Below are 24,231 nucleotides of genomic sequence, written 5' to 3' on the forward strand. Positions count from 1 at the left end.
ACTTCCGCCTCCAACCCCCTCCGCCGCGACCCGCTAGGGCTGCGGGATACCGGGCCACGCTTCCCGAGGGCAGGGATTGGCGGACTCGGCGGCCGGGGGGCGGAGCGAAAGGCGCGGATTGGCGGCGTGAGAGGGGACGAGCCGAGAGGGTCGGGACCAAGGCGAGCGATTGGCGGAGGGAGTGGGAAGGGGCGGTGCACAGGATGCTCCGCCGAGCACAGGATGCTCCGCCGAGCACAGGAACGGATTTGCTCAGGAGTCGGGGGGCAGAGTCAGACTCCAGATTGGGTAGGAGCGGACATCGGGCGGGGATACGGAGGCAAAGAAGGGGGTACGGGCAGGACTGATAGAAAGAGCCTGGAAGACGAGCGGATCTTGAGCTGGCGAACGCGATTTCTGACCTCAAAGGCAAGAAGGATGAAAATTGGGGGGATACACGCAAATTAACCTCCCACCTCCCTTTGCAGATAATCTGCCAAGAAAACCTCTGCTCTGCGATTTATGTCTTCCTCATGGTCCGATTGGCTCATTCCCAATAGTTCAACTCCCTCCCATTGGTCTAGAGAGGGCACTACCATCCCCCAATTGGGCTGTTTTCTCATTTGCTTGTGTGTGATACTTAAGCTAAGGAGCCCACCTCCAGTACCCAGAGCAGCAAAGAGCTTTTAGTCAGTGGAACTCTGCCTAGCAACCACTGACGCGACCACAGTCAGTCGGTTGATTGGCTAGATTTAGGAACCTGGGGAAACATTTCCTTTATATTTCCCCACCACAAAGACCACAGAGACCAGCAGTTTGCATTCGGCTGATGTATTTGCATAAAGCCGGGCAGAACAAAACAGCAGGGATGGCGGTAAGCTGAGCTCACTGGCAGTAGAAATCCCATTTCTGAAAAAGAGAAAGGGGAAACGGTGGGGAGAAAACCAGCATCACACCACAAAGGATCTAGTGGTTTTAGTGGCGCAGGCGCCGGGTTTGGCCACACAAGTGCTATGCAAATTAGCCCAGAGCCCTCTAATCTTTGCACCTCTCAGCTGCACCGGGACTTAGAAATCACTCCCCATTTTACAGATAAGAAAACTGAGGCAGGGAATTTGTCCCAGCGCATACAGCTAGGCTGCCCGGGAGCCAAAGGGAGAGGCATCTTTGCCCATCATCACAACCCAAGGGTCCTCCCTCCAGATTCCTGCCCGCCCCCAAGACACTCACATCTGTCTTCACATCGATTTTTCCAGGTTTCAGTATCGACTCCTCGCGTACAATGCTACTGGGGAAATAGCCCAGGCGAGCAGCCAGGTCTCCATAGTAATCTCCCTGAACCTGGAAAAGAGGAGTTATAGGGCCGGGTCTGGGAAGGTGGCAAGCTCATTCCTGCTGAAGACCTTTGCACTATCTCTTCTCTCTGATCTCCACATGGCTGGCTCCATCCTTATCATTTGGATCTCAGTTTAAAGGCCCTCCCTGACCACCTGATGTAAAGTAGTCATCTAGTCTCTCTGTATTCTCAAAGCAGCACGTATCTGCTGATATTTTTGAGGACGTGTCTCCTTCCATTAGAATGAAAGGGATCATTCGCTGTTGTATCTTCAGTGTCTAGAACAGAACTTGGCACCATAGTAGGTACCCCACAATTGCTAAACAAAGTGCAATTAAAGATCACAATAGCCCCAAAACTCTCTATTTCAGTTCACTCCCTCAAATTTTCCCTTCAGGTGGAAAATTAGGGTGCACTCCCACCCCAGCCCCATACCCTTTTCTCTTCTGTTCTCCCAAGACTCACACTGCCTCCCCAGAAGAGCCGCCCTCGGCCCTTCAGCTTGGAGTAGACATACACGACTTGGCCCCTGTGTATAGTCAGGAAACGGCAGTCAGGGGCCACGTAGTCCTGAAGGGCCACGGCCATGGAGATGGGGTCTGGGGAAGGAATAGAAGGGAATGACGGCACCCTCCACACAGGACAGCAACCCAAGTCCCCAATCCCCGTAGCCCCCAACTCTTACGGCTGCATTCCTCATCGGCACACAGCTTCCGATCAGCCAGCCTGGGCATGGGGCCTCCAACACTAGGCCATGGGAACTCAGACAGCAAGATGATGACACCGAGGAACACCAGGGACCAAGCCATCGTGGATTCTGAGCAAGACTGACCAAGGGGGAATGGGGTCTCCAATTTCCTCCTGCCCTCCTTCTCTCCAGCAGTACAAGGAAACCTGTGTTCTCTGTCTTGTCCCCGCCCTAAACCAGTCCCAAATTTCGCCCACACCACCTGGAGGCTGCTACCCAGCCAGAACCATTTCAAGGACAGGGTGAGGGCTGCCTGCCCAAGGAAATGCCCAGTAGGCCCAAAGGAGCCCAGGCCACTCCAAGTGCCGGCCACCCCCTCAACCATCAGACAGGCCCAGATAGGCAGGTTGAGATATCCAATTCCACCTTCTCCTGAGTCAGCCTGGGTACCTGGGCCCCTCTGCTCTCCCCTCCAGGGACAGAACCAGAGGAGCCAGTATGGAAAACCACCTTGGAATTTCCTGTGCTGAGGGGCAGGAGAACAAGGCAGCCCTTTGATTGCCAGGAACAGCCCCAGCTTTCAAGTACTGAGAGATTACATGGTGGGCCTGAGGCTACAGCGATGCCCTACCAAGATCACCATTTATCCTCACAAGCCACTTCCTGACCCGGTGACCTGGGCTAAGCCATTTCTCCTCTCAGAGCCTCACCTGTAAAACAGGGATAATAAGAGCTAATAGTTATTTATAGAGCATTCACCATGTATATTTTTATCTTATTAACTCAAATGGATACTCTGCATCACCCCAAGAGGGGCTATCATAACCCCAATTTACATGGACATGGAAGCATAGAGCCTTAAGGAACTTGTCGAAGGTTAGAGCCAGGAAGTGAGGGGCTAGATCTGGCTCCAGGACCAGACCCACCACCACTGAGCTTGGAGTTCAGGGGTCCAAGGTCAGAATGAGCAAGTGTAGGAGGATCTGAACTCAAGTCTCACCTCTAAAACCAGACTTCAGATAGAGAGCCCTGTGTTGAGATCATTCTGAGCATCCACTTCTTTCTCCAGGCATTCTCTCCCCTCTGGGACGGCAAGTGCCAACTTTTTTTAGGGAGGGAAGAGGATGGACACACACAGGCTTGGGGTGGGGAAGACTTCATCAGGGGCAAAGACTGGGCCTAAGCCATCTCGACATACCCAACACCCAGCCAGCATCAAGTACAAGAGCGTACAACAGCTCTACTCAAATGTCACCTCCTCAGAGGGACTTTCCTTGATCCCCCCCAGCCACTGTTCCCGAGCCCTACCACATTGCTCCATTAAGTCAGTTGTTTGTATCAGAACAGTTTTTGACATTAGCTTGTCTATTTTATTCACCACTGCCTATCCTACACCAAGAACAGTATTTAGCACATAACAGGTACTCGGCAAGTATCGCTGAATTTATTGAGTGCTTGCTAAGTGCCTGGCAGTGGGGGTGCGCGTTGGAGGGAGTGACGAGTACAAATATCACAGTGTGAACACGGAGAGATTTCTCTTTACCGAGCTAGAAAATGAAGCTCAGGATGGGGGCATCAATTGCCCGTGGGGAACAGCTAAGGAGTCCCCGAGGGAGAAAGCAGAAACCAGGATCTGCTGACCACAGCACCCGTGGTTGTCTCTGAGGGGGTGAGATGTTTCCACTTGTCGTCTGCAGTAACACTGTGCCTTTTTGTGAGGACAGCAATCCCTCTCCTCTCAGTCTTTCAGATCCTACAGGGAGAAGGTGTGCATTTGGTGCCAGAAGTCTCCATCACTTCAAACACTGATGTTCCTCTTTAATGGAGAAAGCAGAGCAGGAGCAGGCCTGGGCTTAGAGCCTTGGCAGGAAAAAATATCCCAAGAGAATAACACTATGTCTTACTGTATTTATTTTTGTGGTTAATTTTCTACTTCTGGCAAACGATCTCCTTTTCCCATCTATTTGGTATGAGAAAGGGTCTTAAGCAACATTTTGTTTTTGAGTCAATTTAAAATTTTCCAGGTCGGGTGTAGGACAGACCGCTAAGGGAGGTCCCCCATTCGATCTCCCCTTCTTATCCATAGCTTCAGCTGAGTACATGACTGTCTAGCCAGAACCGACATTTCCTAGACTCTCCCAAAGCTAGGGCACAGAGGGGAGCTTGGTTCAGCCACTCACCCGAGCTCCTGGCTGGGGGCTGGCCAGCAAGGGAGATCAGCCATGTTTGCAGAGTGGCCACACTCCTTGTCCCAGCGTCTGGTCAGTAGTTTCCCAGGTGTGAGCAGGTCAGTTTGGGCTCTGCTGTTAGAGCAGTGGCATCTTCCTGAACTCTAGACTGCAGCTCAATCAGGGGCTGCAGACTTCAACTCAAGTGTCTCAAACACAGACTGCCATGCCTACTATCCTTCCAATGATTTCATGAGCACCCAATTCACTTCCCTTTCTTCTTGACATCCCTCGAGTGGTTTCTGTGGGACTCTTTCTACTACAGAAGGCACTTCTGTGAAGAAAAACCTCTTCCTTAACACTATCGCATTAGAAAATTACCAGCATAAACATATACATCTACAAAGTGAATGGTGTGCCATTAAAGGTGGCATCCCTGTGCAGTACAGAACCTGCCCAACTGTACATGGCAGTCTGGGTTTCAATTTCCTGCCCTGAATGCTGATTCAGACAAAATAGAAATCTGCCAAAGTAGTAAAGGGGACCTAACCTTGGACAATATTACTACATTTCTGTGTTTTCCCAAGTTTGCAATCCACAACATGCTGAGAGGTCCAAATACCCAGAATATTCTGATGTGCAGGGAAGGGAAACAGAGACGACGAGAAAATAAAAACAAATGGTTGTGAAAAACCAAACCTCAAAAAACCACTTTAATTCCAGCCTAACAGCGCCAGGTGCAATGTCTGGGGACAGACTCTGGGTACAATGCTGTGTGGCGACCATTCACTCACACACGGCTCCAAGAAGGCCCCCGAGGGGGACTTACCTTCAGGGGGCTGAGCCGGGGAGGGGGGAAGGTGGCCCCAGAACAGGGGGCAGGGGCAGACATGGGGAAAGGGTGCTACTTCTTGGCAAAGGAGATCTTCATGGCATTGTTCTGGGTGATCTTGAAGCCCTGCAGGGCGTCGCGAGCAGCCCCTGCCTGCACCTCATTGTCAAACTCCACGAAGGCAATGTCGTGCCGCCCAGGGACCAGCCGGACCTCCTTGAAGCCAGGGAACCTGAGAGAAGGGGACAGACCTCAGGGATCCAGAGTCAGCATTTCCCCCTAACATTTGGCATCTGGTGGGTAGAGGCCAGGGATGTTGCTGAACATCCTCCAATGCAGAGGATGGCCCCAATAACAAAGAATTATCCAGCCCCAAATGTATATACCAGTGCTAAGTTGAGAAACCCTAATGTAAATAAGTGCATACAGCATAAACATATCATTTAATGAAAAACTTTAACATCAACACCCATGCGACCATAATCTAGATCAAGGAACAACACTGCCCCAGCCCCGTCCTTCCCGAACCATAACCCACCCACCTCCGCTCCAGAAATAACCGCTACCCTGACTCTTACGATCTGTTCTTTCATTTCCCTCTTCCCTTCCCTACTTCCTTCCCCATTAGGCAACCACCCTCACGTTGACTGGGCATCCTTTTTTCCATCAGCATTCTTACAAAACACGTATTGTTTTGTGGACTCGGTGTACACGTGTGGTATTGTTTTTTTGTTTCATCCGGTTTCTCATCATTTCCTCTCGGCGCTATTATAGAGAATCAGGCGTACTGCTCTCTCTGCTCCCATAACTGCCGCAGAGCACACCACGGTGAGCCTCCGCACTGACCTCTCCCTTCTCCCAGGCTGCCTCCGGCTCCCCAACACACTGTAAGGAATGCCCCACCACACCCCCTTGAGACTCGTGTTAAGAATTTCTTTAGAATATACGCTCAGAACCAGAGCTGCCAGGTGGCACAAGCCCCTGCTAAGTGGACTGAACAGTGAACAGTTACCCCACACAACGGCCACAGCGGTCTACATCCCATCAGCATCACGGGTTCAAACATCCCCCTCCCACACTTGCAGTTTGAGCGCACCGATTTCTGTCAGTCCAGCCCGTGTTCAGTGACATCTCGCTGCTGTTTTATACGCACCTTGCATCTCTCCACTTTACAGACTGGAAAGATGAGGCCCAGAGCCTGGACCCCCCCCACCCCCCATGAAGGCGGAAGATGGCCCATTGCCAACCTCCAGCCTGGTCACCACCACGCCCCCACGGACTGTGGGCCTGGCCTCAGCCTCCTCCTTTTATGCCTCAGGTCGTGGTCCCGAGTACAAAGCCTAAGCAGCCTCTAGGCTCTACCACTAGAATTCTGAGGCCTGTCCCCTTGGGGCCATCACCCTCCAGCCCCTGCCCAGCCACAGGCCCCACTTACTGGTTGAAGAGCATGGACAGCATGAGCTCGTTGGTCTCCTCCGGCAAGTTGGTGAGGAACAAGATGTGATTTGGTGGATTTTCTGAAAGCTGCGAGGGAGCGACGGGAGCCCGTGAGTCTAGTGGGGGATCCACTGTGCTCCTGCTCTCCACCCCACCCTGCTTGAATTCCTTCTAGCCCCTGACCTGACATGCCCTATGTCGTTGCTGTCTACCCCGCCTTGCCCCCACTACACTGGAAGCCACCAGGGGGCACTGCCGTATCCATAAGCAGGTGCCCAGCAGAAGTTCGCTGGATGGATCTAGGTGCTGGCTGCTGCTCCAGCCTCACCCTGAACTTCCAAAGCTCCTCCAACAAACATGCCAATCCCTCTCCGCCCCAGGGCCTTACCCCACTGCACACCCTCATCCTCATCCTCCAACAGCAGCTGCTCAGGGAGGCCTGCCCAGACCACCCAACCGACAACAGCATCCCCACCAGTCCGTCTGTCCTCATGTTCTGACTATTTACACGAGACCCCAGGAGGACTAGACACTTACAGGCTGGGCAGGTGGCATCTGCCCCGGCATAAGCTGCTGCGGGGGCATGGCGCCCGGTGGGATCTGGCCGGGGGCGAGGCCTGGCGGCGGGATCATGCCTGGCGGCGGCATGTAGGGAGGCTGGCCTGGCATGTGGTGCATGATGCGGGGGGCCTGCGTCATGGGCGGCATGCCCTGTGGAGAGAGGGAGGGCAGGACTGAGCTGGAGGCCAGCACGGGGCAGGAGACCTGCTTTCGGTGTCAGCAGGAGGTGAGAGGAGAAAAGGTTGTTAGAGGAAACCCGGGGCGTGAGAGACACAGGGAGAAAGATCCAGACTCGGAGAGAGGTGAAAAAGGCACCCAATGAGAGCTAGATGGGGCAAAACAGACCCAGGGTCACGGAGGGACATCCAATCACAAAGAGTTAAAAAAATTTTTAACATAAAAACTATAGTCAGGGGGCTGGCCTGGTGGCATAGTGGTTAAGTTCGCTCGCTCCGCTTCAGCGGCCTAGGGTTCGCAGGTTCAGATCCCGGGCACAGACCTACACACCACTCATCCAGCCACGCTGTGGCAGCATCCCATATACAAAATAGAGGATGACGGGCACAGACGTTAGCTCAGGGCTAATCTTCCTCAGAAAAAAGAGGAAGATTGGCAGCGGATATTAGCTCAGGGCCGATCTTCCTCACCAAAAAAAAACAAAGAAAAAAAAATTACTCAGTATGACCTAACTTTGTTTCTAAGTATATGAGTAGAAAAATAGACTATGAAAGAAATCAAAACATTAATTAAAAAGGGTGGAGATAAACACCACAGTAGCATGCTGTACTTTTGCTTCTAAAAATAAACTTTAAGGAAAAAGAAAGAGACTCAGAGACCTACAGAGAAAAGTAACAGTGGAAGGCAGAGCTGGGAAGGGCAGGTGCAGAGAGAAATGGGAGGGGTGGTGGTGCGGGAAGAAGGGAGACGGTCGGATGGCACACAGCCCGTGCACCCAGGGGAGATGGGGGCTGCCGGAACAGGAACCACAATCTGAAGAGTCAAATGTGGACAGAAAGATGGGCACAAAGAGGGGAGGGTGAGAGTGGGGAAGCTCAACAGTAACCCAGACACCACCGCTGACACCAGAGCAAGTGTCAGTTGGACAAACAGCGAGACCTATCAGGAAAGCCGACGCAGAGACCTAGGGAGGGGGTCCAATTCATCCACCTTTTCTGTAGTACTTGGTGTTTTCTGTATCCTGTTTAGAAAACAGGATGCTTCCACTTGTCATGCCCTTACCAAAGCTGAAGACATTTTCCTGTTTTCTTCTAGAACCTTTCTTGTTTTAGCTGTCTCATTCGGGTCTATGATTCATCTCACATTAACTTATATATAGTTGAAGTAGGGCTAATTTTTTCCCTTACAGACGTGCAACTGGCCCAGCATCACTTATTAGGGGAAAAAGTCCGTTACCACTGGATTGCAGGGGTACCTTCATCACACATGGAGGAACCATACACGTGTGGATCTGCTTCTGGACTCTATTCTGCACCCCTGGTCCACCTTCCTACCCTTATGCCAATACCTCACCATCTTGACTACCATGACAGGTCCCCTGGCTTTCTCCTCCTCATCTGCCTTGCTTTGCCTTTCCACAAGCATTTAGAAACAGCCTGTCAGTGTCCCCAAAAACTCCTGTTAGGATTTTGATTGGAATTGTGTTGAATCTTAGATCTAGAAATGACAGTTTAACAACAGTGAGCCTTCCCACAGTGAGCCTTTCCACCTGTTAACTAAGGTCATCTCCAAGCTCTCTCAGCAACGTTCTGTAGCTTCAGGGTGGCCGTTCTGCACATCTTTTGTTGGATTTACTCCTCAGTGCCATTTTTCAATTTGAAGTCTACTTGCTTGTTCCATATTGACCTTATATACAGCAATCTTGCCAAATTAAATTCACTTATTAATCCTAACTCTTCGTTAGTAGCTTCCTCTGGATTTGCTACACAGACACTGACTTAAAAGACACCTGGCAAAATCAAGGTGAAGGAGACCAAGAGACTGAGACACAGAGAAAGAAAGATCCTGAGAAACAGGCAGGCAAGCCAGCAGGCAGGGACAGGCATTTCTGAGTGCAGGGATCATTATCCAGGTGCTCAACTACCCCCAGAGGACACCCCTCCCACCCGGCCCCAAGCCAGGCCATGTGGCTGAGGAAGGCCTGGTGGGGAGAGGGCTGCGTCTCTGGGCCCCGGCTTACCGGGACAGGCCCCTGGACAGCGCCCACCACGGGGGCAGCTGCCCCGCCCTGCACGGCCTTCTTGGCAGCTGGGGTCTCCTGGCTCTTGGGCTTCCTCTTCTCGCGCTTGCGGTCCCGCTCCACGAAGGTGCCCTTCATCTTGGCAATGATGTCCGAGTCAGTCTTGGCGTACTGGATGCGCTGCCAAACAGCAGAAGCGTTCAGGGGAGTGGACTTCAGAGCCACTTCGCCTGGGTGCAAAGGGAGACCTTCCCGGGAGCTTGGTGAGCCACGTTATAGAAACCACTTGGCCTCAGCGTCCTCATCTGGAAAATGGGGATTGTGATATTCCCACTTCCAAGGATGACTGTGAGGACTAAAGCAGTTACGGTGCTTCCAACAGTACCTGGCACGTGGTAAGTGCTCAGTTAGGGGGTTGCTGGGATTCTGAAGGCAAGATGGGACAGCCTGATCATCAGGCCAAAGGCAGAAGCCCCAGAAACACGTCCAGGACAGGAGCACTATGCAGGGGGTTTCCAGTCACACAAGAACAGTTTAGTCTAAATCTCTCATTTGTGTTTGTGGAGAATCTATACTCTGGGGGTGCAGCAATGAGCATGTCAGACAAAAGCCCTGCTTTTGTGGGGAAGACATGACAAAGAAGATGATAAAGTGAACTGGAGGGCCAGCCCTGGTGGCCTAGTGGTTAAGTTCAGTATACTTTGCTTTGGTGGCCCAGGTTCGCTTCCTGGGTGCAGACCTACACCACTCATCTGTCAGTGGCCATGCTGTGGCAGTGGCTCACATACAAAAAGATGAAGACTGGCAGCGGATGTTAGCTCAGGGCGAATCTTCCTCAGCGAAAAAAAAAAGAAGAAAACAAGAAAAAAAATTGAACTGGATATATTAAAAAGTCACTGTGCAAAAGGTTCCCTCCTTGTTTAAAAGCACCTATTTAGTGAGTATTTTTCATGATGAAAATGAAGTATTGCTCCTAATTAAAGGATTTAAGGCTGAATCCTATACCAAACAACTCAAAATACAAGATCTGACACCGACATCAGGAAGCAGAAGGAAAGGTGTGTCAGGTTTCAAATCTCAAGGAGAAATTAGTTGCAAAGAAATATTAATTATTAAATATTTGTCAATTTGCTATTTTTTTCCAAACTAGTATTAAAATATAACTTCCATTGTCAGATATTTGTATTTTTATACCCACTGCAGTTGGATATTTTCCAGCAGTTGTTTTTTCCTACAACTGCCACCTTGACTCACATTCGTGCCTGGCCCCTACTACTCCCTGAGCGTGTAGCCTCTCTCACTCTGTGCCTTGGGCTATGAAGAAAAAGAAGGTAACATTACCCCATTTCCTGAAGAACATTGTGTATAACTACGTTACATTGGAATAAAGGAAAGCTAAAGTACAAAAAAATAGAATTGGAGAAGGGGATGTGAAGTGTTCAGAAGAATTGAAATTTTCAGGGAGTGTGGCCAGCAAAGACCTCAGCGAGGTCACACTGGTGTAGACACACAGGGAGGGAGAGAGACATGTAGACATCTAGGGAAAGAGCATTCTAGCAAAGGGAACAGCCATCAAAGAGCTCAGGCGTGCAAGGTATTTTTAAGAAACAACAGCAAGGAGGCTACTGTGGACGAGGAGGGAGGAGACAAGGTCACAGAGGCACCAGGGGACCTTGGGGACCAGGGTGAGACCCTGTCTTTTCCTGAGAAAGCCGGGAGTCATGGAGTGTCTTGCAAGCAGTGCTATGGCTGTGGTATGCAGAACAGCCAGTGAGGAGCAGGGGTCGAGGCAGGGAGACCAGCAGGTAGGCTGCTGCCACAGAACCGACGAGGGAGGGTGGTGGCTGGTTCCAGTGGGTGGCGGGGCAGGAGTCAGAAGTAGGCAGCCGGGGGGATGTTCTGAAGGTCAAGCTGACAGAAATCACAGATACCTGAGCACCTGGTATGGTCCAAGCCATTATTTGGGAAGAAAAGAGGGGGAGGGGATCAAGACAAAAGGGCTGACAGTTTTTACACCTCAAAAGCTAATTCCTAGCTGCTCTAGAAAGACAATGGAAGATATGGCAACTCCAGACGCGACAATAGGCAGGAGTCGAAGTGCTGCCCTCTCCAGAGGGAGGCGAGGGCTCCAGGCTGCCCTGCTGGCCCCAGGCCCACTCTCTTCCACATGAGTGACCTGCCTGGGACCTGCACACGCTGAGACTTGCTGTCACCTCCCCAGGGGAGTTGGTCCAGGGAAGCATATTCCAATCAGGTGAAACTTGAAAACTGCCTGAGGGACAAGGGAAAAGGCCTGAAGAACCACAGAGGTCTGCAGTGATATGGCAGAATTCTAGTTCAGGGCAGGGACTCCAAGCCACTCCTCACCCCACAGACTGCACTCCCCTTGGCCGTCCATTTGGCCTCTTAACATCTGCAACCCTCCCCCTTCCTCCCATCCCACGGCCCCTGCCCTGGTCCTGGCCCAACTCCTCACACCTGGGATTCTAACCTAGTTTCCCCTTGACAAGTGGGCCCTAATCGCCTTCTTCTAATCCACTCCACCCAACAGCCACAGGCACCTCCCTAAACCCTTCCATGGCTCCCCAGCACCCCTGGAATCAACTGCACTTTCGGGACAAACTCCAGCTCCTTAGCCTGACTTCTGACATGCTCTCCAGGTCATGCCCCCACCACCACCTCCCACCCTTCATTCCAGCCAAACGGACTTGACTCACTTCCTCAAGTACATACGCTCTTGGTTATCTCTGGGCCTAAGTCCACACAGTCCCTCTGCCTAACACTTTCTCCCTCCCCTCCCCCAGCTAACTCTTCCTCTCCTTCGAGTCTTATCTCATCCAGAAAGCCTTCCCTGAACCCCAGACCAGGTGAGGTGTCTCCCCTGAGCAACCTCAGCTCTATGCACTTCCCCCATCCCAGCCCTGACCCCTCTGGGTTGTCGCCATCTGGTGACAGGCTTGTCTCTCCCACAGCACTGTGGGTCTGAGAGGGCAGGGCTGGGGGCTCCCTTGGTCACTGTGCGTCCCCACGCCCCCACACCCCAGTACAGTGAACAGAGAACACTGAGGAACAGGAAGAGAGACTCCCATCCTCAAGGGACTGGACAACAGGTGACAGAAGTCCAGGCCCATCTAGGCTCCTACAGCGCTTCGCACACACACGCTCACACACACACCCTCCACGCCCACGGCGCTCACCATGGGCTTGTCGTAGAAGGGGAAGCCCTGCATGGAGCGCAAGGCGTTGGTGGCACTGCTGACCTCCTTGAAGATGACGAAGGCCTGGCCCCTCATCTTCAGGCTCCGCGAGACCAGGATATCCAGGATCTGGCCAAACTGGGAGAAGATGGCATACAGGGACTTCTTCAGCTCTGCAGTGGGGAAGGAAAGACCCACGGGTGACTAGAGGCCTTGGTATGGTTGAGCTCCCGTTTTCAGAGGAAAGTGTAGCCCAGAAGAGAAACCATCAGCCAACAGACAGCCTACTCAGAATGCCGCGGGTCAGGAATCCCTCAAGAGGCAGCAACACCAGCAGCAGCCAAGAACCACTCAAGCGGTCGTGTGCATCCTCTGTAAGAGGCGGGCAGTAACGATACCTACCCCACAGAACTGCCGTATGAGGAACGACTCACACATACAAAGGCCACATAGCAACTGCTCCATAAATGCGTCACATACTTCTTTTTTTTTTTTTGTGAGGAAGATCAGCCCTGAGCTAACATCCCATGCCAATCCTCCTCTTTTTGCTGAGGAAGACTGGCCCTGGGCTAACATCCGTGCCCACCTTCCTCTACTTTATATGGGACGCCACCCTAGCATGGCTTGACAAGCGGTGGATCGGTGTGTGCCCGGGATCCGAACCCGGGCCGCCAGCAGCGGAGTGCGCACACTTAACTGCTACACCACAGGGCCGGCCCCCATCATATACTTCTTTTCATTGTCCACAGCACCTTGACACAGGCCTGGATGATGTTGCCCTGGCTGACTTCTCCAACCTCATCTCTCTCCACGCTCCATCTCACTCCCGTATCTCCAGCCACACTGGCCTCCCAGCCCTTTTTCAGGCCCAACACACCAATTTCTGCCTCAGGACCTTTGCACTGGCTGCTCCCTCTACCAAGAACACCTTTCTCCTGATGTGTACATGGCTGCCTCCTTCTAGTCACCCAGGTCTCAGCAGAAATGTTGCCACCTCAGAGGCCTTGCCTGACCACGCGTCTAAAGAAATGTGCCTTCTGGGCCGGCTCCATGGCTTAGCGGTTAAGTGCGCACGCTCTGATGCTGGCGGCTCGGGTTCGGATCCCGGGCGCGCCCCAGGGCACCGCTTCTCCGTCCAACGCGAGGCCGAGTCCCACGTGCAGCAACTAGAAGGATGTGAACCTATGACATACAGCTATCTACTCGCGCTTTGGGGGGAAAAAAATGAATAAATAAAATCTTTAAAAAAAAAAAAAAAGAAATGTGCCTTCATGTGACTCTTCCCCCTCCTCGTACCCTACCTGCTTTTCCTTCATGGCATTTTCCACCTCCTAACACGTCTGTTTACTTGATGTCCGGCTCTCCTTCTGAAGAGCTACAAGCCTGTCCCATTTGTTGACCGCAGTATCGCCATGCTTAGTGCAGACTCCAGCACACAAACTTCTCCACAAACATTTACATGGAAAAAGATATCATTAAGTGTTTTATGGAAATAACTTCATTAAATTCTCACAACTCCACGAGTAGCAACTACAACTGTCTCAATTTCACAAACGTGGAAACAGGCTCCCAGAGGATTTGTCACTGGCCCAGGACAAGTGTCCTGAGGGTGGTGGGAAAGCCCTGCAGAGCTGGGACCAGGACCAGGTCCATCTGAACCCAGTACCACCACACCTCACTAGCAAAATGCCTCATCACTTGACAGCAAGGAGTCGTCGAGCTCTACCAAGGGAAGACCTCTCTCACCACCCAAGCAGGAAAAGGGTACCCATCTTATGCAAAGAAGGTACCTGAGCTGAAGATGTTTGGTGAAACGGGTTCTAGGGGAGGGAAGAAAAGAAAATGTGTGTGTGGGGGCGAGTGAGTCTGAGGGGAAATAATTAACCAAAAATTCTCCTGGTGCTATTTCTGGTTTTTGTCTCCATTCCCCATCCCCGTGACCCCAGCTGGGGCCTCAGTCATTCCACTGGACCCTGGGCTCTCCCCAGGCTCCTCTCTTGCCCACTCACGTTCACCCTCCACACCTGGAAGCTCTTTCACAACTGACTGCATCTGTTGCCTGGCTCCCTGAGGCCCTCAGGACGAAGTCCAACGCCACACCCGGCCCACAAAGCCCCATGAGCCATCAGAGCACTGCTCACTGGAAGCTTCTCCTCTAGGCCTCAGGCACACAAAATTACCTGTAGTTCCCAGAATGCCCCAGCTCTCTTTGGACCCTAGATATTTGCACATGCTGGTCCAGGTTAGGAACACTCTTCCCCCTCATCATCACATAAATACTGATTCCTACCTGGAAGGCCTTTCCAAAATGTCTCCTTCTCTATGAAACTGAATGAATCTCTCTATAGGTGGCCAATCCCAGCCCTGACTGCTCGGCCTGTGCCTCCCCAGTCATGGCCCTGGCTCCTCTGGGCTACCACTGTCTGGTAGCGGGTCTCTCACCCACACTGGACTGTGGCTCCATGAAGGCAGGACCAGGACTGCACCAGGCACCAATGTGTCCCCAGCACCACAGGGTGCTGGCTAGGCACGATGCTTTAAAGCACACAGGGCATTTACGTGGCTTGCTTTGTTTTCAATAGCAACTTGATCAGTAACCTCAAACTTCATCCCAGTAAGCTCCTTTGGTTCTGCCAGCAATTTTCTTGAGGTGACAGTGAGAGCTAACATTTATCAGACTCCTACTAACTGCCAGGTACCATAAAAACAAGCACTGGGGGCCAGCCTGGTGGCGTAATGGTTAAGTTCACACACTCCACATCAGCGGCCCGGGGTTCATGGGTTCAGATCCTGGGTGCGGACCTACACACCCTTCATCAAGCCACGCTGTGGCAGCGTCCCACATACAAAATAGAGGAAGATGGGCACGGATGTTAGCTCAGGGACAATCTTCCTCACCAAAAAAAGAAAAAAAATAACCACTGCATGAAGGTTTAGCTAATTCAATCCCCGTAACGTCCATGCAAAGAAGGAATTATAATTTTGTCCAGTTTTCAAATACCGAAAATGAAGTTCAATAAAGGTAATAACTCGCTGAAGAAAATGGGAGAGTACATCAGATGTCAAGAATGGATTTCTTCAGAATTCCACACAGGTGGCCTCAACCACTTTTCCTTGCTGTGTGACCTTGAACAAGTCACATCACTGCTGAGTCTGTTTCCTAATGTGAGAAACAGGTATTAACAGGTCCTTCCTGCAGGGCTGTGGTGAAAATTAAACGTGATCAAGATTTATACATCAGGGGCTACTCGGTGGCGTGGTGGTCAAGTTTGCACCCTCCACTCCGGCGGCCCAGGGTTTGTAGGTTCGGATTCCAGGCCCAGACATGTGCACTGCTCATCAAGCCACGCTGTGGCGGCGTCCCATGTAAAGGAGAGGAAGATGGGCACAGATGCTAGCCCAGAGCCAATCTTCCTCAGCAAAACAAAAGAGGAGGATTGGCAACAGATGTTAGTTCAGGGCTAATCTTCCTCACCACAAAAAAAAGATGCATACATCAGTGCCTCGTACAGAGTGTCAGCCATCATTATTTATTCATTTCACTTTCTTTTTTTTTCAATTGACGTCTGTCATTTTCATTTTGAAATGGAACACGTTCACTGCGGTCTGATCGCTGAGAACACGACAGTGACCAAGGCAGTCCCAGTTCTGACCCTCAGGGAGCTCAAAGGCCAGCGGAGGGACAGCCCCATGACAGCCTAGAACGATCAGGGCTTGAGGGGGGGATGTCTAAGGCCCGTGGGAAGTCAGAGGCAGGCACCTGAGGGGAAAGGGGATGGGCACGGCTTCCTGGAGGAGGGGTCCTGTGAGCTGAAACCTGGAAGGACGAGCAACAGTGACCAGATTACCGCGCCGAGCGGGAGATGAGCTGAGGAGCGTTAAAGAGAGCGGAAGGAGCACGTGCAAAGGCCGAGGGGTCAAGGAGCGTTAAAGAGAGCGGAAGCAGCACGTGCAAAGGCCGAGGGGTCAACTCTAACAGTTTGGCTGGAGGAAGCTCAGGAAAAGAAGTAGATACTGGGGATGGAAGAGGCGGCCAGCTCCTGCGGGACAGCATGGAGTCAGGACTATTCCGAGAACTCACCATCCTTCTTGATCTTCTCGTTGAGGTTGTTGATATAAATAGTGTGGTTGGGACGGGTCTCGGGAACTGCCATGGAGTGAGGTAGGGCTAAAAGAAGGAAAAAGGTAACTTCAGCCCTGGCTTTCTCCAAATCCTTTGTCCCAGCGCGGGCTTAACGGGCTGATTATGGATCTTCCTTCCAGGAGGAAGTCAGGTCACGCAGGTAGGAGAGAAGAGAGAGGCAAAGCCGGGGAAACAAAGCCAACGCAGCACTCGGCTTCTCCTTCTCGCGTGTGAGGGAAATCTCGAGAGGTTTACTACCAGTCCCAGGATGCTCTACGCGACCCAGTAGGCGGAGCGTACTAAGTGGCGATTCCCATTGGCCCACGCACTCAAAGGGCGGCCCAGGAGAAAAAACCCGGATGTAAGAGCCAGTTAAGGAACGAGGGACGACTTTGCGGCGCCCTGGCCTCGCGCAGTGGGAAAATAATTTCCCCACACTAGGAGCGAGAAGGCTCGGACGCCAAGCGATACGCCCGCCCAGCGTCAATGGCCGCCTGCGCCCGACATTACTTACAAACAGAGCCACAGCTCCCGCAAGTGGTGCCTGCTACGCTTCTGAGGGCCGACCACAAAGCTTCCTCTCCTGGCCCCGCCTCTGTCTTTCTGCAAGCCAATCCCCGCGCGGAAATTCGGTAGCTTGACCAATCAGAGTAAGTCCCGCCCCTGGGCCCAGATCTTGCCAATCAAAAGGGCACTTAGGTTCCCGCCTCGGCAGGAAAACCCCGCCCACTCCCCGCAAACCCTCCGCTTGCTGCGGCGCCTGAGGCTCCGCGCCAATCAATGAAGGCTGCGCCCGCTCACGCGCTTCTTGCCAATCGGGACGCGGCTCGCGCTGCAGTCTCTTCCGGAGACAGTCCTTTGGAAGCCCCACCCTCCCCTCCGCCGTGCCTTCTCTGTCACGTGATCGCTAAAGGGGCGGGCACGAGTTGCGAGTCCTACCACGTGACATGTGAAAGGTTGTGAGCTGCGGCCGCCATTTTGCGGGGTTGCGGAGGCGCCCTTTAGGTCCTGACTTTATTCTCTACCCCAACGGTATCGCGGCTCCCAGCGCTCTCCGATTTCTGAGCCTTCCCCAGCCCGCAAGACTTTGTTCTTTTGCGCTCTGATTCTAGGACTTCTCCACAAGTAGGCTCTTTTTCCTGCCCGGTGTCCTTTGACCTCTTGACGTCTGGCTCAAAGGTCAGCTCCAAGTTTCTGAACTCGGCCCTGCGGTGTGAGGGGTTACAGAGCGTGAATAACCCAGTCTTCAGCCCTGGGCTTCTAAATCCCACGGTTTAGGCACCTCACCCCAGGTCTGAGCCTTCATATCCCAAAATTGACCCTGAAGTTTCCAAATCGAGTCCCGGATTAGTTAACTCCTACTAAATCGCCCTCCTTGAGCCTTGCGACCCAACCGCATAGCACAAATCTAGCTCCGGATTAAAGGACCCTGCCCTGTTAACCCTCAGATCTCTCCTGATTTGAGTCAGCCTCCTCCCTGCTCCCATGGTTCCAAATTTTACCATGGTTCTTTCAATGATGGCTCGGCCACTAAATTCTGGGACTCAGCTCTAAAACCTTCAGAATCTCCATCCCTGAGACCAACTCATTTTGGAGGATCGTTCTCTCTCCCATTCTTGACTTTCCAGCCCATGCCATAGACTCTCAAATGATTTCTCCGTGTTCTCCTCCCCTAGAGCCACCAGCCCCTCCTCCAACACCCCCTGCACCCCAGGCCCCCATTCCACCTCCTCCGCTACCCCCACATCTCCCCGACTTAGCTTTTCCACCCCCTTCCTTGAGTCTTGAGGCCCCTATTCCCCCACCACCCCCACTGCCACCTCCACCCCCTGCCACAGGGGTTGCTCCCCCTCATGTCTACGGCCTGGAGAAGAGCCGGCTCCTGAAGGAGGCCTTGGAGAAGGCTGGCCCAGTCCCCGGGAGCAGAGAGGATGTGAAGAGGCTGCTGAAGCTGCACAAGGAGCGGTAGGGTCCCTGTGCCCCACCCCACCCACCCGGGGCCTCACTGAACCACCTGTCCCCAGAGCACTTCAGCCATCTCCTCTGGGGGGTTTCTCGTTTCCTCAACGTCAAACAGCCTGACTGCTTCAGCCCCCTACTTAGACCGCTACAGCAGTGGTGTGCCTTCAGCCCTGAAGAAAGATCCTGCCCTCACAAGTGTTGCCACCCAAGGGGGGAAGGGTCGTCGGGGGGGTGGCGTCTGCCCACCGCAAGACGTGCCAGTAGTCAAGAGGCAAGGAGGTAGGAGAGAAAGGACTTTTCATTACAGCTTGCTAGCGAGGGGGAACGTGGCGACTAATGTCCAAAAGGACCATCTTACGGAAAAAGGACTACAGGCCAGTTATCTATGGGGCTGGTCTCCAGGTGGGGGAGGCATCTGGTCTTAATTCCTGATAGTCTTTGTTTTACTAGATACACGTCAGAGAGCTGAGCAGGGCATTATACCCTGATCTTTCAGTTGTCATTGATGATGGCAGTCAGCATAGACTCTCTGCCCAGGGGTCACCACATTCCTAAGGGACTCAAAAGAATAAAGTTATCAATGTAAAGCAGTTGGAAGGGGCCATAAAATCTACAGAGCATGTCTGGGTTAGTTAATGGAAGGTGGTTCAAAGTTACAATATGGGTTCTTTTCTTCAATATGGCTTCCCTATGTCAACCTTGTGTTGAACTGGTATCACAAGCATCTAGTCCAGTGAGACAGATCCCTCCCTCCATCAGACAGTGACAGCCCAGAGCAGTCAAAACTCTGGGCACCCAGAGGGAGTGCCCAACCCAGGCTGGGGGTGAGGGGGACCTGCTTGGAGAATGGGACCCCTGAGAGCTGTTGAGCAAGTCCTGCAGGGCTGTGTCACGAGAGTAAACAGCTTGTGCCGAGACTAGAGTGAAAGGAAGACATGTTCTTGTAAAGGCCCTGCAAATGTTTCTCTAATGGGACAGGGGAAGTGGCAAAGATGGGGTTTCACAGGTGGGCAGGGCATGGGGGGCCATGTGAAGGAAAGTGGACTGTCCTGAGGGCACTAGGGAGCCGTGGAAGGGCTTTGTGCAGGGAGGGAGATGACTGCAGGGAGTGGAGGTGGTGAGACTGGAACCTGGGGGCCCAGCAGGAAGCTGGAGCACCAAGGGACCCAGGCGGGAGGGGAGGGGGCTAGACCTGGGCTCGGGCTGTGGGGACCCAGTTTACCAATTGCCTGGCTGAGGGAGAGAGGGAGAAGTGATTTGCCCAGACTCCAAGAGGAAACTTCCGGCTCTCCAGATGAGTTGATAATCTGCCCTAAATGCCCCAACCACAGTGAGGCAAATTTGATGCAAATAACAATACCCGTTATGCCTGCCTAACATGTGTCAGGCACTGTTCTACGTGTATTTAAGTACTTATTTAATCCACTCAGCAACTCATGCAATAGAAACTATTATCCCATTTTCCAGATGAGAAAACTGAAGCTCATAGAAGTGAAATCACTTAGCCACAGTGCCTAGAAGAGAAAGAGCCCAATTTGAACTCAGGCAACAGGGCTCCACGCTCTTAATCATGTGCCGTGATATCACCTCCTTTATCAGGAGGGTGGGGTGCCCCGCCCCCCAGCCTTGCCCTTTCACTGGCCTTCTAATAGAAATACAAGCACTTTGCCCTCCCCCTCCTGAGCCCTGGAGGGAGTGGGGTTGGCATCACCAGAGCTGTTGGCAGGCCTCCCCAAGGGTGGGGCTGGGCAGGCCTGCAAGGGCTCATTATGAAGGTGATCTCTAGGCCTGGAGCATGTTGTTACCTGGTTTTACTCAAGGCTGAATTAAGGGATTTTCACCTTATATAAGATATTTCTGTGGTTCCTAGTTGCAAACCTTTGCCCCTTCGGTAACTGAGAGAAGGAGCAGGGAGCAGCAGGTGGAAGGATGATTCCCATTGAGCAGATGAGGAAACTGAGGCTTGGGACGGGAAGTCCCTCATCTGGGGTGAAGGAAGTCAGTGACAGAGCCAGGAGTGGCCCTCGGGCCTCAGGACAGCCAGGCCTGTGTTCCTCCTCATCACCGTCCCTTGACACCCCACTCCTGGCCAGACCTCAAGGCGGGGGTCTAGGAGCTAGTTCCCACGTGACCTGAGTGTGGCTCTGATTCAGTTTCAGGAGTGACCTGCAGTGGATCCTCTTCTGTGCGGAGCTGCCCTCCCTCATCCAAGAAGGCCCTCAGTACGTGCCCTGATGCGGAACTCCAGCCCCCTGGCCGGCCAGGCATTCCGAGCCCCTGCCTTTGCTGGGCTTCCTGAGGATTGACCCAGGAGGGTGGGAGGAGTGGGAGGAGGCAGGCTGGGGAGGTGGGGGGGCGGGAAGGGGAACTTACCAAGTTGAGGTCCTGGGTGCATGCGCAGTAGACAGACTTGGCACCAATGAGCAGGTGAGTGAACGAATGAACCTGGTCCCTCATCTCTAACTCCACTTTTGCACCTACTCCTCTTTGAAGCCCAGGTGACGTCTCTGCCCACCCTCCCACCCCACCTCCAGCCCTCCAGCCCTGGGCTCAGGCCTTGGCCATCCTCTCTCTCATGAAGAGGAGTCAGGTGTCCCCACCCGGCCTCAGAGAGGGGAGGGGAACTTCCCCAGGGCAGCAAACCTGTTACCCAAACTTCAGCTTCTGGGGCAAAGGAGTGCCCAGTAAAGACATGACTCAGGTTGAGGGGCTGGGCCTGGCTCTCCCCAGGTGTGGGCTGGTGGCCTTGTGGATGGCAGGCACTCTCCTGGCGCCCCCCAGCGGTGTCCCCCTGGAGAGACTCGTGCACATGGCTGTGGAGAGAGGCTACACGGCCCAGGGAGAGATGTTCTCTGGTGAGTTGGGTGCAGAAGGGTTGCAAGTCAGGTGTTCTTCACCAGCAGGGCACTGGAGAGGCTGGGTGGGACACTGCCAGGTGCATGAGGGGAACTTATTCTGTTCCTCAGGCCCATCTCCCCACCCGGTAGAGCAGAGTATTACAAGGTAGACTTGAGCCAGGCTGCCTGGGTTCCCAGACAGCTCTGCCACCCCCTACTGTGTGGCCCTGGCCAAGCAGCTTACCCTCTTGGTGCCTCATTTTCTTCCTTTGTACAAAGAGGTGATGGTCATGGTGGGAGTTAGAGGCTCGATCCCCAGAGAGCCGTTGGCGTGGTCCCAGGCACACAGTGATCCTCGCTCCGTCTGCCCTGTCTGCAGTGGCCGACATGGGCGGGCTGGCCCGGGAGGCGCTGGGCTGCCAGGCTGAGTTGCTTTGTGGAGGCCTGGGCGGTCCCAACAGAGACCGTGTCCTGCAGCACCTTGTCGCTGGAAATCCCTTGCTCATCCCGTATCCCAAGGCCGGGAAGAGAGCAGGGTGGGGATGGAGAAGGGTGGGTCCCAGGGCCACACCACAGCTTTGGCCTTGACCCCAGCACCAGCTACGATGAGGACTTCAACCACGAGCCGTGTCAGAGAAAGGGCTACAAGGCCCACTGGGCAGTGAGCGCAGGTGGGTCGCCCCCTGCACCCCTGAGCCCTCACGCTGGATCTCCCCAGCCCCCCGTCACCCCCCCTCACAGTTTCACCCTAGCACTGGCACCTCCCCAGTCCCCTCGAGGCAAGGACAAGGGCTGGGCCATCCCTGTCCCCAGAGGGTACTTAGCAGGGAGCTGGCAGACAGCAGGTGCCTCAGTGTCTGCCAGTGGGGGTTTCCATGCACAAGCTCAGAGTGCAGACTTTAGGATCGGACAGTCTGGGCTCCAGGCCCGGTCCAGCCACTCCCAGGCTCCGCTCTGGGCTTCCATTTCTCCATCTGGAAATCAAGGTGACAGTAGCACCCACTGACAGGGCTGCTTCACAGGCTGAGCACATAGAACTCGTACAACAGGGCCTGGCACGTTACACGTCTCAGTGTTGGCTGTGATGAGCGTTGTCATCATTCCACCTGCCAGAAAGAAGGATGGATTTGCGGGTGTCAGGTGGCCTGGATTGAGGCTCCACTTGGGCCCCTCATGGGTCTGTGGCCTGGAGGGCTCCTCCCTGAGTATCTCTTCGTGATGCAAATGGCTGTTTGCTCTTTTTAGTGCCGCCTCCCAGCTCCCTGTGCTGACAGGCTGGAGGAGGCAGGACTTAGAATGCCTGCAGCTGTGGAGCCAGACACCCTGGGTGCAGATCTCAGCCCTGCCTGTGGTCCCTGCTGACGTCTCTGTACCGTGGGGATAGAGGCAACACCTACCCTGGAGGGCTGTGGGGTGTACTCAGTGAGCCCCAGCACCTCGTCAGGGCTCAGCTCCCGCTCACAGCCTCCCCCTCTCCTCCCAGGGGTCCTGCTGGGCTTGCAGCATGTGCCAAGTCTCGGCTATGCCGAGGACCCCGAGCTGCCAGGCCTGTTCTACCCAGTGCCTCACACGCCCCGCCAGCCACCATCCCTGCCGGAGGAAGACTCGCCAGGAGTCGTCTACCTTCTCTCCAAGCAGGGCAAGAGTTGGCACTACCAGCTGTGGGACTACGACCAAGTCCGGGATAGCAACCTGCAGCTGACGGACTTCTCGCCCTCGAGGGCCGCTGATGGCCGGGAGTATGTGGTGCCTGCTGGTGGGGTGCGGGCCGGCCTCTGTGGACAGGCCCTGCTCCTCAGACCACAGGACTCCAGCCACTAGCCTGCTGCGGCCCTGAGCTGTGGGACTGGGTCTGGGCCACAGCCTGGCTCTGTCACCATTTGAAAAACGCCCCAGTTTCTCCTTTTGTGCAACAGCCCAAGGGTTTGGGTTGGATCTCTGAGGACCTCCAGCCAGAGGTCTTTCATGCGGGGTCCCCCCAGTCCATCCAGTCCCAATCCTGGGTATTGTCCCAACTCCTCTGCCCCCAAGCCCATCCCCCCAGTATTGAGCACCTACTCTGTGGGCTGGGGTTAGAACCAGAAGCCTCGTAGACAAACTCCCTCTCTCCGGGGGAGACTGACAGCAGCTCAGACCCAATGTCCTGTCCATTCTACGTGAATGTTGCATCCATTGAATTCTCACTGGTGACCACCTTCTAACCACTGTCCTGTCTCTGGACATCTGCAAGAGCCTCGCCACTGGACCCTTTGCTGCCTCACGTCTATTCACATGGAGCCAGGCCTGATGGAGGGGAAAAAAAAAAAAACGCAAACCAGGTCTTCCCACTCCCCACCAGAGAAGCTTCTAGCAGCTCCTCGTTGCTCACAGGATAGGGATTAACCTCTCCCGGCCTCAGCTCATCTGTCCTTATCCTGGGCTGTTCTTTCTCACACTTTCTGCAGCCAGCCATACCCACCTTCCAGGTCCCTGTCATACCCCACTGCAGCCCTCTGCTGACTCCTTCACTGCTCCATCTTGGCTCATTGTCGCTTCCTTAGGAAAGATTCCCTCAGCTCCAGGTTAGGCTCCTCTCCCACCTCTGTTCTGATTTTTTTGAAAAAAATCAAATCCCTCTGAGAAGAGTTACATGTGGCAACCTCTTTACCCATGTTAACCCATGAAATCCTCCAGTCCTATAAGGAAGGTACTAGATCCTCCCCATTTTCCAGGTGGAGAGACTGAGGCCTGGAGGGGTGTAGCTACTGGCCTGAGGTCACGTGGCTTGGCAAGTGGCAGGGTCAGGGCTCAACCAGGCAGTTAGTACCCATACGGATATGTATACATATATGTATAGAGAGAGATTATTAGTCTAATGAATACCTGTTGCCTCTCCTCTGAAAGGGGAAGAACAAATCTGTCTTGGTCACTGCTG

The 24,231-nt window shown here is 53.5% G+C and overlaps 3 protein-coding genes across 7 annotated transcripts; 1 reads left to right on the forward strand and 2 right to left on the reverse strand.

Annotated features, from left to right (window-relative positions):
* Positions 1 to 70: 70 nt before the first annotated feature.
* MIA (MIA SH3 domain containing) lies at positions 71 to 4,706 on the reverse strand. Of its 2 annotated transcripts, none has more exons than XM_087421729.1 (4): positions 2,001 to 4,706; positions 1,751 to 1,914; positions 1,210 to 1,320; positions 71 to 888 (listed from the first exon to the last, which is right to left on the reverse strand). In XM_087421729.1, the coding sequence occupies exons 1-4, from the start codon at positions 2,386 to 2,388 to the stop codon at positions 865 to 867; spliced, it is 687 nt and encodes a 228-aa protein (XP_087277855.1). In that variant the 5' UTR covers positions 2,389 to 4,706; the 3' UTR covers positions 71 to 864. The 2 variants fall into 2 exon arrangements, with proteins under 2 accessions (XP_087277855.1, XP_004441617.3); XM_004441560.3 differs by having other exon boundaries at positions 1,781 to 1,914; positions 2,001 to 2,163.
* Positions 4,707 to 4,854: 148 nt separating this feature from the next.
* Positions 4,855 to 17,127, reverse strand: SNRPA (small nuclear ribonucleoprotein polypeptide A). The gene is made up of 7 exons (XM_087421728.1): positions 17,033 to 17,127; positions 16,477 to 16,563; positions 12,396 to 12,568; positions 9,199 to 9,378; positions 6,978 to 7,151; positions 6,439 to 6,527; positions 4,855 to 5,235 (listed from the first exon to the last, which is right to left on the reverse strand). The coding sequence occupies exons 2-7, from the start codon at positions 16,547 to 16,549 to the stop codon at positions 5,076 to 5,078; spliced, it is 849 nt and encodes a 282-aa protein (XP_087277854.1). The 5' UTR covers positions 16,550 to 16,563; positions 17,033 to 17,127; the 3' UTR covers positions 4,855 to 5,075.
* On the forward strand, positions 17,095 to 24,123 carry ACTMAP (actin maturation protease). 4 transcript variants are annotated; one of them, XM_087421726.1, is made up of 7 exons: positions 17,095 to 17,697; positions 18,357 to 18,483; positions 20,634 to 20,702; positions 21,211 to 21,335; positions 21,697 to 21,826; positions 21,918 to 21,988; positions 22,801 to 24,123. In XM_087421726.1, exons 4-7 carry the CDS (start codon positions 21,233 to 21,235, stop codon positions 23,136 to 23,138), a joined length of 642 nt encoding a protein of 213 aa, XP_087277852.1. In that variant the 5' UTR covers positions 17,095 to 17,697; positions 18,357 to 18,483; positions 20,634 to 20,702; positions 21,211 to 21,232; the 3' UTR covers positions 23,139 to 24,123. The 4 variants fall into 4 exon arrangements, with proteins under 4 accessions (XP_087277852.1, XP_004441614.1, XP_087277853.1 ...); XM_004441557.3 differs by having other exon boundaries at positions 17,095 to 18,483; XM_087421727.1 differs by lacking the exon at positions 21,697 to 21,826 and having other exon boundaries at positions 17,095 to 18,483; positions 21,912 to 21,988; positions 22,801 to 22,935.
* Positions 24,124 to 24,231: the final 108 nt, after the last annotated feature.

This window comes from Ceratotherium simum, chromosome 33 (assembly GCF_057802395.1).
Source record: "Ceratotherium simum simum isolate JZ-2026a chromosome 33, ASM5780239v1, whole genome shotgun sequence".
NCBI lineage: Eukaryota > Metazoa > Chordata > Mammalia > Perissodactyla > Rhinocerotidae > Ceratotherium > Ceratotherium simum.

What these genes read in the sequence shown, in the direction of transcription:
- MIA (XM_087421729.1), bottom strand. Translation starts at nt 2,388, where the DNA reads ATGGTTGAGGGGGTGGCCGGCACTTGGAGTGGCCTGGGCTCCTTTGGG. An exon ending in TGCCGATGAGGAATGCAGCC is followed by an intron (nt 1,915 to 2,000) that starts GTAAGAGTTGGG and finishes TTCCTTCCCCAG; the next exon opens with ACCCCATCTCCATGGCCGTG. An exon ending in AAATCGATGTGAAGACAGAT is followed by an intron (nt 889 to 1,209) that starts GTGAGTGTCTTG and finishes TCTCTTTTTCAG; the next exon opens with AAATGGGATTTCTACTGCCA.
- SNRPA (XM_087421728.1), bottom strand. Translation starts at nt 16,549, where the DNA reads ATGGCAGTTCCCGAGACCCGTCCCAACCACACTATTTATATCAACAAC. An exon ending in CTGTCCAGGGGCCTGTCCCG is followed by an intron (nt 7,152 to 9,198) that starts GTAAGCCGGGGC and finishes CTCTCTCCACAG; the next exon opens with GGCATGCCGCCCATGACGCA. An exon ending in CTGTCCATGCTCTTCAACCA is followed by an intron (nt 5,236 to 6,438) that starts GTAAGTGGGGCC and finishes CCCTTCTCTCAG; the next exon opens with GTTCCCTGGCTTCAAGGAGG.
- ACTMAP (XM_004441557.3), top strand. Translation starts at nt 18,167, where the DNA reads ATGATTTCTCCGTGTTCTCCTCCCCTAGAGCCACCAGCCCCTCCTCCA. An exon ending in CTGAAGCTGCACAAGGAGCG is followed by an intron (nt 18,484 to 20,633) that starts GTAGGGTCCCTG and finishes GCTCTGATTCAG; the next exon opens with TTTCAGGAGTGACCTGCAGT. An exon ending in CTCATCCAAGAAGGCCCTCA is followed by an intron (nt 20,703 to 21,210) that starts GTACGTGCCCTG and finishes GGCTCTCCCCAG; the next exon opens with GTGTGGGCTGGTGGCCTTGT.